At 39.4% G+C, this 12,513-nt stretch overlaps 1 protein-coding gene across 1 annotated transcript; it reads right to left on the bottom strand.

Moving 5' to 3' along the window:
- Positions 1 to 2,664: 2,664 nt before the first annotated feature.
- Positions 2,665 to 9,820, bottom strand: coil (coilin p80). The gene is made up of 7 exons (XM_042505019.1): positions 9,539 to 9,820; positions 7,619 to 8,597; positions 6,078 to 6,167; positions 4,972 to 5,019; positions 4,801 to 4,870; positions 4,371 to 4,459; positions 2,665 to 2,980 (listed from the first exon to the last, which is right to left on the bottom strand). Exons 1-7 carry the CDS (start codon positions 9,787 to 9,789, stop codon positions 2,933 to 2,935), a joined length of 1,575 nt encoding a protein of 524 aa, XP_042360953.1. The 5' UTR covers positions 9,790 to 9,820; the 3' UTR covers positions 2,665 to 2,932.
- Positions 9,821 to 12,513: the final 2,693 nt, after the last annotated feature.

Genomic DNA, 12,513 nt, shown 5'->3' with positions numbered 1-12,513 from the left:
TACCAAAAACACCACCTTCCCTCTAAGTGTCTGCTTTACAGGTTTTGGCAACTTAAGATCATTCAGCTCATTCTAATATCATTTGACTTATGGTTACATCATGAGGAACAAGGGGCATGAACTCACACCTTGTTGATAGAGGTTAACTTCAATAATATATATATATATCGAGAGAGAGAGAGAGAGAGAGAGAGAGAAAAGCCCTGCAGATGAAATCAAAACAGCAATGAAACAATAGAGAGATGATAAAACCTAGCAACATATCAAATATTCATAAATGCTTTCCAATAAAAGGATGTTTTGAGAGGGGATTTTCATTATGCTTAAGATGAAGCATGTCTGATCTCAATTAGAAGTGTATTTCCCAGTTTGGGGGCTCTGACAGCAAAGGCACATTCACTTGTGGTTTCTATTAGAGGAGTAAGAATGCAGCACCTGCTAGTTGTTCCCTTTAAACCAACCCAGGTGTCTAGACAGTAAAGGAAAACAGGCTGATTGAATGTATTAAGGGCAGCCCTCAAATCTTAAAACATCAAGACTGAGCAGTAACTCCTGTCTGCTGTTAAAAGTAACTTGATGTAAACCTTCACAAAGGCTGTCCATGTGCTTTGGCAGGGTCTAAAACCTGACAAAAAACCTGCTAAAATTATTGTCATTTATAAAAAGAAATTAATTGGGTTGAAATTACCTTCTCCAGCGCCTTGGATTAAAACAATAGTTTAGAAATTGGTCTGTAATTACAGAGTAAACGAGAATCCACTTTGGTGTTTTTCGTTCATGGTTGAATAATGTAATGCTAAAAACTATTTATAAAGATGCCAGAAGTCAGCGAACAATTGATAAAATAAACGGACCAACAGTGGAGAATACCCAATTTAAAAACATAGTGGGGACACTGTCTAAAACACAAGCAGAGGATTTTATTTAAGACGATAATTCACACAGTACTGAGATGTTGGTGGTCTGAAACTAGGTGAGAGACAGGATATTATTGTCAATGGGTATATCTCGTAGTAATAATAATTATTAGTCATTATGAACAACATTTAAAAGAACTTTGGGGTTCTGATTGTTTTTGGAGATTATATCTGAGAAATGTATTGATCTTCCCTCATTTATTGCTGTCTGGTAGTTTTTATTTTTAAAGTACTGTGAATGGCAGCAGATTTGGTTCTCTCCATTTGTGTTCTAATGTTTAGCACTGTTGTTTGCGGGATCGAGTTTGATCATGAACCCACGAGAATGAGTTTGATTATAGCTTCTTGTTTTTATAAGAAAAATGAGGGCAACTGTTAAAAAAGATTAAAAGTTCATCCTAAGTGTATTTGCAGTGTTGCATTGGGTTAAAGCAATTGCTGAATCTGGCTGCAGACTGGCTTAAATTTGAAGTACATTGATTGTAAGGAACAAAACATTTACTTAGAACAAGCATTCTCAAGAATAGGGAGTAGGGGAATTTCCTTAAATTTGGAACAAACGTCCACTTGGTCTCAACAATAAACTGATTTCATTTGGTCAAATATCTAATAGAATAAAATGATAAAGTGATGACATTTTACAACCCAAAGGTCAACTTCACTGTGACATCATAATGTTCTGCAAAACACATTTTGGCAATTATTCAATGCCATAACTCAGGAAAAGAAGGGGACACATTTGGTCAGTCACTGAAATTGGTGACATTTATCTTGGTTGACCACCTTGAAACTGTGCTGATTGAATAGATCTTCTGTGCCTCTGTGTTATTCTCATAGTTGTCCTTTTGTTGCTGGTTATCTTTCTGATTATTTTGTTCATGTGAGCAATTCCAATTCCTATTGATATCTATATGATCGGTCACCAGTTACTTGAGTGTGCTTACATCTATCATTGTGGCTTCTGTCAGCCGTCATGAACTGTCAATAAGCTGTCAAGCTGTCATCTGTTTGTTCAGTCAGTGAGACAAATCTCCTGGGATAGTGGGAAAGAATAGCCCGAAAAGTAAGGTGGCTTGCAAAGTGTGACCAGACAGAGTACAACATCCTGGTATTTTTGGCATACTGCATTTGACATACTTTGTATTAGGACATACTAAATCTTTTTTCTGGCATACTATCCAGTATGGTGATATAGGTTTTAGAATGAACAGTTCATTTTTGAAAGTGCTGTTGATTTTAGATATTCTCCAAAGTGGCAATGCGTAAAGGAGATGATACTTGCATCTACAACAAATAGAATGACTGTGGTGGTGAAGCAGCTCCAGAAAGACCTTTAAATAAAAAAAAAATAAAGAAATATAATAAATTAATATTACATAACAGAGCCATATCCTTTTGTTTTAGATTTTCTTACATTCTAAAGTCACAGTTTTATTTAATGTCCAACAGCTCTAAATACTGTGTAATTGCTAGAAAAAAATGGCAATTTTGGGACATAGCAAGGGTCTTTAATATTTTCATCTGTTGATGTAGAAAGTCTGAATTTTAATATACAATCACAACTTAGCGATATGATTTCAATATACATTTTACTTATCTAGCTACCATTTTTTCTTTGTTTCCTTTCAGAAATGGCCTTTGATGAAAGAAAACATTTTCACATTGGAATAACACATGAGACATCCAAGTCTTTTATTTGAAAAAGTGTTTATACAAGACTGATATTCACAGTAACATCACTGTACAATAAAAACAGCATTTCATATATAACTCCAATTCAAATGCAACAAGTATTTGTAAAATTAGTATTAGTACATTTAGTAGCATTTTTCAATGCTTACATCTGCAGTAGCTCTTCTGTGCAAAATCATGACCTCTTTAGAAGATCAGAGAAGAGAAAACTCAGCCTTAATCATATCCTTTACCTGTCATATGCAGGGTAGCCTATAGTTTAACAGTTTTACAGTTGCATCTTGTCAAACTAGAAGATGTACAAAGTCACTGTTGGGTCTCATTTAAATGATGAGCCTTGGTTCCAGCAGGGAGTCCCACCTTTCTGTCACCTATGGGAGCAAGTGAGGACAATATTTTAACTATGATAATGCTAAGATTACAAAAAATCCGCGCAGGTGTTACACTGGATTCACATTGGATGCAAAGCAGTATGTAATGGCAACCTCGCCAAACTGCTTGTGGCGTACACACTGAGAGTATCGTGTCTGTGGCGCTTCTGCAGGGCTGCCTGCTGCTATGAGTACTGCATTTTCATATTTATAAGCACAAATTCCACACATTTATGATATTGTGCAAGCTCCTGCCTTGTCGACAACATGGTCCTGCAAATATTTCAAAATAAAATGCCTTGCGTTAACAACTGATGGGATTCTGTCAACAGAGATGCTGTCAGAGGGCTTTTATTTTGAAATGGAATCGGGGACGTTTGAGTAAAACGGGCATCTTTATATTTCCTCATGTCTATGGCAGAGAGGGACTTTTAAACTGCAGTAAAAGGTGGTATAGAGTGAATATAATTATCAAAACCCCATTTTCACTGCCTATTTCTGCTGACAACTACATGCGGCACGCGGCAAAAATCAGCAACCACCATTTCTCTAGATGTGCCATGGCTGACACGCTGCTGAGACAAGCACAGCCAGTGTGGATGCTCAAACTTGTTAACATGGGTGCCAAAAAAAAACACAAAATGTAACCGGTTCAGCACTGCTTTCGTGTCCAATGTTATTCCAGCCTTACAGGAAACAACTGACTGGGTAACCCCTGCTGCTTTCTGCACATGACGCCGTCTTGGTCAGTCCCCCACATTCTCCCATTTGGAGAAGTCATTGAAAATAGGGCTTCACCAGGAAATGTGCCCACGCAAAGTAGAGGGAAGTCATTGTCATTTATTAAGGCACTCTCAGGAATAAGCTGGTGACATATTGACTTGAGCATTCATTTTAAATAAAGTGTGTGCCCAGTTACCATCTGGTCCCTGGAATCATCCACACACCTTTAATGACATTTAATTCCAGGCATTTTATGATCAAATGTGATATGATGTCTTTAACAATCATCAGACTGATGTTTAAGAGGTAAAAATGCATAAAACTGAGGCTGTGGATGCCAGTGGCAGGATCCCATAAAGTGTAAAACTTAAGAGTGGATTTGAATGGCCTGAAAAAGGTATTAAATACACTGGTCCATATGTTACATTTTTGTTCAGTGTGGTCTCTGCTCCCCATTTTTCTTTTTTCAACTATTTTTAAATATGATAGCATGTACAATATTTTCAAATGACATGACTGATCTACACATACTACCTACATTATTTTGATAAAAAACTAGTTGAAAATTTGGGAAGTAGCCTTTTAAGGAGTGCTGTTGATTTATAAAAAACACTGACAATTAAATAGAGACTGATAATAAAAAAGTAGCTGAACAGCTAAGGCTTACCTGAGAGCCTCTGGACACTGCATACTCCACGCTCTCTGAGCCATCAGGGTTTTGATAGACCAGGTCAAACTTGCCAGGCTCCACAGGAGCTGAGGGAGAAGCAGCAAGTTATTGTGTGGACAATACTGGACAATATGCACTGATCCTGCTGAGTAGATGACTAACAAAATGTGCAGACAGTCCTCCAAAACTCTATGAGCAGTGACCTTTCCCCCTTTACCTGTATTACCCATAATACTTTATTTTTTTAATGTTAGCCTTACCATATTATTTATCAATAGCTGTGATTCTATCCCACTACTCAATTTGCTACATGTTGAGCTTACTGACCATTAAAACATATTTTCTAGCAGAGTTTGAGAGGGAAAAGCATCATCGTTTGCATCTTTTTCAAATATGACAGTATTGTCTGTGGAGAAATGATTCCTACCGTGAGAGATGTTGAGTAGTTCCAGCTCAATCTGTTTGGTGGTTGGGTCAAAGCTCACAATCTTTGCCTCCTAAAATATATAGCAACATGGCTGGTCAGTGTTGTGAATCCAGTATGAATAAACAATAAAGACTTCAAGGTATCTCCATGGTCAGACATGATTACTCTCACCTTATATCCTGACACCTCTGGAGTATAGTTCTCAGTCAGCTCCAGTAACTTTGAACACACACAAGAAGGAATGGAGTTAGGAGATGAAGCTTACAGCTATACAAACTTCTTACAACTGCATCATCCAGAGACTTAATTAGTGGCGTGTTGGTATTCATGAGACAATCTTTAACTTGCTTCATTTTCTTCTATATGTAAACTTATCCATCTGAAAGATGATGGGAGCCACCGTCTCTGCTCTGGGACATAGAATCACTCTTGCTTTCTATGTTTCCTGAGGTGGGAAATAAGAGCTTTCAGGGATGCTCCTCCTGCAGTTTGGAATCTGCTGATCATACTGATTTATGTCTAGAGGACAGGCTCTATTTGAGTGTTTTAAAAATAGATTGAAGGAGTTGGGGGACAGTGCATCAGGCCGTAGATGCTTTGTCTAACTATTTGCCTCTATGTGATCCACTGCATGATGACTAGGAATGTCCCGATCCTATCCCACACATCAGGATCAGGACTGATCAAGGCATTTTTTTGACTATCAGGATCAGGAATACTTAGTTTGCAGAGTGATCCAATCTGTGGTTTTATGTCAGCTGCGACAGGTGTTTTTATTATCAAGCAGAGCAACACTGAGCACAGCCTTCACTATCTCTCCTCTACTCAGCTGCCTCTGTTTCTCCCCTCTGTTGAGCTCCCGTGTGTGTGCAGCAGCTGAGTCCCGCCAACCACAAAACACCACACATTATAATCAAAAACGCACTGTGAGACTGTTTATTTACATTATTTAGTACAAGCACTTAGTTCATTTCAGCTTGGTATGAGAGTCTCACGTTGCAAGTGAAAGCAGTGAATAAATAGACAAATAAACGAATTGGTTATTCATCTATATCAATGGACTTTCCAATATTCTGTATAATGTCAGCTCTACTGCTGGTCCAAAATCCACTTTTTTTCATAAGCAGAACGTTCCAGAAATCCAGCCTAAACCATACAGCTTCTCTTCTTTTTAAACATTATTTTTCCAGACTTAAGCAATAATAAACAGGTTAGCGTGGATGTATATAGTGTCAATCACAGAGCAGATACACTGTAGCTAATAAGACTAGACTTACCTTGAATGCAATCTTCTGCCCCACCTGTGGAGGGGCAGCTAGCAGGGGCATAGAGCTGTAGTCCTTCTCTGGAGCTCCTTCTGCTCCGTTCTACATATGAAAAAAATATGAGATTATTTACGCCTTTTCATACACAGTGTTTTATTATGAACAGGCAATACAATGAGAATGTTCACTTCTGCACATCTGATGTAATTTTACTGCCAATAAGGAGATCCTTCCTCCAAACAGTGCTGGTCCAAACCTAGCTTAGCAACTGTAACTAGGAGGGCCTAAGCTTTGATTTGTCCACATGTAGAGATGGTGGGCCTGACAGTGGAGTAACAGCAATAGTTTTCAGAGGTAGGTGTCTTTGGAACAGATTAAACAATATATTGGTAAGCCTGCCATGATTAGAGCCAAAGGCACATTTCCACCAAAATCTGCTCTTATAGTATCGTTGGAACTTAGGGTGTATTTCTATCAGCTGGTCGGTTTAGTTCAGTTCAGTATGTATTTTTTGTGTTTCAATTGTGAAAGGTTGTGGATGGTACCATTAATACCTTTGGAACTGTCCCCATTTTTCATCCCCCCTCTGCATGAGGTACCTGGCACACTGATCTGGTGCTAAAAGGTGGAACTAGAAACACTGCAGTCTGTTGATTGGTCAGTAGATAGTGAACGTTTTCATATTAAAATTTGAGGTGGGTTGATGGATTCATCTCAGTGCATTATGTCATGCATTGAGTTAACATTACAAGTAAAAGTTCCACCTTAAAAGTTGCCAGCAGTCAGCCCAGTGAATGAAATTAATTTTTTCTCAGTCAACAGCTGCTGCCAGTACCAGATCTGTGTGATAGGTACCCCAACTGAGGAAGGACAAGAAATGGGGAAGGTAAGAAACAGTTCTATTTGTACCAACCACAACTTTTTGCATCATAGTGAGGAGCTCCGGTAAGCCCCACGTACGCAGATTACTCCTTAACAACAACTACACGGCCAAACCACACTGAAAAGTGCATTTGCACCCCCTTCCCCTCTAGCAAAAGCAAACCTTCCCACAGCAGCCACCTCTTTCCTTAGTGGAAGGTGTTTTGTTTTTTAACAGCAGGGGACATGATGAACATCCAGAAATGCATTCACTGCATAGTTTGTGTTTTGCATTTACACCCTACCTCAGAAATAAAAAGGGATTCTTTAATTTGATATAGAAGAGAAAATGCAGTGTTTTGTACAATTTTTGTTTGAAATAATTAATAGAATATTTTTCAGTCAAAGTTTTTCTGTAATCTCATTTTGTATTTAAAAAACATTGTGAGAAAAGTGTATCGTGAACCCAGTATCATGAATCGTATCGAATTGTGAGATGAGTGAATTATTACATCCCTTACATATATATGTAAACACACACACACACACACACACACACACACACACATATATACGTACATATATATCCACACCCCCTGTGGTATTGAAAATGGTATCAAGTAATGGTATAAGAAATTCTAGTATCATGACAGCCCTACATCACAGTGATGTAGGACCCCATGCAGACAGACCTGGAGGAGCACAGACATATTGCTTAGTGAATCAATCAGGCAGGATGGCTCCTTGGCTTCGTTATGGCCGATGCTCCCTCCACCTCCACCCCTTCCCCTCCCTCCAGAACCACCATGCCTGGTTTGTCCGAGGTGGCGGTTTCTCCAAGACACCTGACCACCCACACCGTGGGCCAGCTGCTGCATCGGCTGTCGGATAACCAGCTCGATCTCTTCTTCACTGTCTGAATTACAAGGCACCGTGGTTTTATCTTGAGGGGGCATCGCTATGCTCACATCGTGTTTCTGAGCATGCTCTGTGGGCTGCAGGGCAGGAAGAGCCTGTGGAGATCTGGAATTATCACTTGTTTCTCCTTTGGGGGTTGTGGAGGTTAAAAGTTTGTTTTTTGGCTGGCTCTTCACAGTGGTGGCCTCATCAGAGGAGGAGGTGCTTTCTGAAGACAATGAAGGAGGAGGCTTTGATTTTGCCTGGACAGGTTTGGTGGTTGGAGGAGCCTTAAAAGCAGCAGGGGTCAAGGAGGGCATTTTGGGCTCTGGTTTTTGAGCAGATGTTTTTTGGGTAGCTTCATCCTCATCACTGCTGCTGCTAGATGAATCTGAGGAAGAGACAGTCTGTGCTTTTGCTTGTGCCACTGGGGGCTTCTTGGTGGTGTTAAGGGCCTGGGTGACACCAGGTGAGGTGAGGTTGGGAGAAGCAACTGCTTTGGGTGTGACAGTAGGGCCATTTTCCTGAGCCATCTTTCTTGTCATCCTCTCTTTTGATTTCTTTTTCTTCTCATGACCTGAAGCTTGAGTAGTGTTCCTCTCAAGGCTCTCCTTGCTCCTTTTTTTCCTCTTCTTTTTCTTCCATTCCACATTTACTTCATTTTCTCCTGGCCCATCCTCCTCTGTGGGTCTCTGTCTCTTTCTGCGGTTTTCTTTTGCCAATCCTGGACAGCTGCTGTCCCCGTTCAGCTGAGCCAGACAGCCCACCTTCACCCTGGCAAATAAACAAGGAAATAAAACAACTTTGAAGCAAAAGTAGGGATGCACATTAACATGTGTGCATCATTGCTCTCAGCAGATACTGTCTTTAAAATGAAATATTAGAATCGGCCAACATGCTGCTGATTTTGCTGATATCACAAACTGATATTTTGTTTTTAGACAAAGTGAACATGTAGAAGACATCAGCCCTAAGTCGCAATATTTTTCTTATTTTGCACAATGAATAAATATTACATACATTGAAGAGCATTCTATTTCATGTCTCCATCTGCTGGTGGGCATATCGATGGAAAGCAATATGGATGTAACTACACATATTTGGATCCAGCTGTTCTTCAAGAGGATTTGGATTTGGAAAGCCTCACAAACCAAACGATTTGATTGAACTAAGCCTAATCCTTGTAAAATAAAATATACTGCCTAAACTGTGTTTAACCATTTGGAACCTGAGCAAATTGGCTTGATTTCCTTCACTAACTAAACAAGAAGGCAATAAGAAAGGCAAGAAGGAATACCTAAAATTTGGGGGGGAAAGGGATGAGTACAAGCAAATAACTAAAAAGAAAAAAGGACAAAAACCCAATAAGGGCTGGCGAGGGGTTAAAAAATATTATTTTTTGTCAAACCATATTTTTTAAATATGTAATCACAGTCATGAATACAGTTTTTTACATGATATTTTATTATATTTGTGCAATTTTATGTTCCTCAAATTTAATAATTGGAACGAATGTTTTTCTGTCATCTTGTAAGAGTGCTTCTAACCACTTACTTAACTCTCTTACCAAAGAGGAAAATAATTAAGAAAACACTGAAGAATCCCAGAAATCAGTGGGCAACAACAAAGCAAGAACAGATTGTGGATAGGAACAAAAGAAGGGAAAAGTATTGGTATGTTGGCTCTTTGCATGAGTCCCATGTTGGCACGCGCACCTGACACTGTCGTTGTCCCGCACCACGTAGATGCTCTCGGTGTGCGGCAGGTAGCAGTCCTCTATGAACAGGCTGAGGATGCTCCTGCGGCTGAACTCGAACTTCTCTCTGATGCTGCTCTCCAGATCCGCCACTACGCGACACTTGCTGACGTCCACGAGCATCCAGCACATGCGGCAGTCCACCACGGCTGGCGGCGGATAGTCAAAGTGTAAGCGCACTCGGATAAAGTTGTTACCGTGTGCAGCCATGACGGCCACCACAATAACGGAGCTCACGCCGAAACAACGCTCGTGTTCCGCCGGCAGCAGGAATAGTATTTCTGACTGGGAATTTCAGAATAAGAGTGGTAAATCCATCCGTCCATCGAATCACGAAAAAGTTTCAAACCTCTTTACATTTATCAACTACGGCTTGAAGAAAAATGAGAAAGGTATGACCCTTGTTCATTACTTAGTATACCTTTTAACTGATTTTTTAATTTTATTTGAATTTTTTTTACCACCAGATACTAGAGAGGATAATCATTAGTCACAAGTTCTTTATTATGACTTTAAACTCATCTTTTGGAAAACAACTAATAATGAAGCATTAGTTACAACTTATGATGTTGGATAATTTAAGACAAAGCACTCTGTAGAATTCATCTTTTAATTTTATTATTATTATCATTATTATTATTTCACTATTTAACCTTTATTTGACCAGAAATTATCCCATTAAATTTTAAAATCTCTTTTAAAGGGAGTCCTGGCTGAAACAGTAGCATGACAAAATTCACATAAAATAATGATAGACAAAATCACAACAGCAAAAGTTCAGCAAAAGTTCTGTTCAAAAAGATTTTCTTTTCAAACAAGACTTCAAACAATCAGCCAGTTTATAACAACCAGTTACAATTAGCAGTATTCAGTAGCAAGACATGTGCATTTAGTCAAAAAATCCTTAATCCTGTTTCTAAAATCTCCCAGGCTTATAACAGAATCCATTTTAAGGTGACTGTAGCTGACACCGTGATGATGGAGCAAAAATTTTAAAAGCACTTTAATCAATGACAGTTCAAGGAATGATGTACAGGGGTTGTCCACTTGACCAAAAGTTGCAGCTAATGACAGTTTTAGGAGTCAGTAGAATAAGGAGGCAGTCGAATAAGGAGACAGATCATGTAAGATAGGCTCATAGAGAAAACTGTATCACTGCTCCATTCTAGGGTTGTACAGCAAAGACAAACCAGCTTTCTCACACAGACTGCAGTGATGTGTGCGGACACCTGAATTAAAGCCAAATTGCAGTGCAGCATGGTACTCTTAATCTAACATTATCAGATAAATTTGTATGTACGTAAGCTATTAAATGTCACCATAATCAACTGCTGACCAATGTATTGCTTGAACAAGTTACTCCTGTCACCAAAAGAAAAACAGCATTTGTTTCTACAACAGAAACCCAACCTCACCCTTTTTTTTTTTTTGAATGTTTTAGATGGATGTGATGTTTAAAAAAACCCAAACAAACAGATAATTGTAAGTCTTACAAGTCTTAATTCACAGAGATTCCAAATTGCTCAGTCAACGCATTCAGTTACTTTAATGCCCCAAATTTAGATTCTAGTTTTTGCAGAAATATCAAGATGGGTTATTAAATAGACCTCTTTGTTATACTATCATGTATTTGCACCATGCGAGGTTAACGTTGTGCGTTTTATTTTGAAGGATCACTATTTCACCGGAAGTGTGGTTCCGCGTGATCGGAGGTAAGGTCAACTGTTTACCTCCCTCTGGTGGCGCGGAGGGAGCGACTTCACTATAAGACGTCCATGGGAGGGAGGCAGACTTAAACCAACGTCGGAACCAAAATTGCTAAGGACTATGGATGATCAGACTCGTTTGAGGATTCGATTGGAATCCTCAAAGTGACACCGTCTCTTTGTTTGCCTTAGCGTTGAGGAAGAAATCTAAAATGTTAGATTTAGCGGAGAACATCAGAGATTATTGTCAGGCTCAAACTGATTCCTTCAGCAATAAATGGAACTAAACTGACTGCTGTCTTCTCCCAAAATGACTTTCTAACTAACGTTAGTTTACCGGAGCCCCATGACAAGCATACAACATACAATCCTGCCTATGCTTTCAATTCCCACTTTTATTTTTGGTTTAATTCATTTTTCAGGCTGCAGTGTAGCATCCGCTCTGTTGAGAAGGTCATCGGCTGCAGTCTGCCTTCCCTCCAGGACCTGTACGCCTCCAGGACTCTGAGGCGTACAGGTAAGATTGTGGCCGATCCCTCCCACCCTGGACACAAACTCTTTCAATCACTCCCCTCTGGCAGGAGGCTTCGGTCCATCAAGACCAGAACCTCATGCCACAAGAACAGTTTCTTCCCGTCTGCCACCGGCCTCATAAACAAGGCCCAGGTCCCCCACTGACGCACTCTCCTCATAGACTGGACGTTACATTAACGTGTTCATTAATGCACATCACCGGCACTGCTGCTGGTCATGCGGCACATCCACACCATAAAGTTGCACTCAAACCTGTATAAATGTGAAATTCAATGTAAATATCAATATATATCTTGCACTCCAACCATTCTTGTATATAACACTTTAATTCCATGGTTCTGTTTCTTGCACTGTTACACTGTTACTTGTGTTACTTGTTTTGTTTTGCACTGCTAGACTCGTACTTTTTATATTTTATATTTTATATTTTATATTTGTATCTTCTATTTTATCTGGGTTTTTTTTCTATATTTATGTTGCACCAACCCGCCAGAACAAATTCCTCGTATTGTGTTAACTATACCTGACAATAAATCTTTTTCTGATTCTGATTCTGATTCTTTTGATTTCATAGCCTATATTTTGCCTGTTGTTTCCTGTTATTAACAAACTGTAAAGCAAAGCAGGTCCCACCCCCTACGCATAAAATACTACCATCCTAGGGCATAGCCTAAAGAATAGGGGTGTGTATTGA

Source organism: Plectropomus leopardus, chromosome 17 (assembly GCF_008729295.1).
Source record: "Plectropomus leopardus isolate mb chromosome 17, YSFRI_Pleo_2.0, whole genome shotgun sequence".
Lineage (NCBI taxonomy): Eukaryota > Metazoa > Chordata > Actinopteri > Perciformes > Serranidae > Plectropomus > Plectropomus leopardus.
Note: the sequence above shows the minus strand (reverse complement) of the source record. Positions and strands in the feature narration are given on the sequence as shown.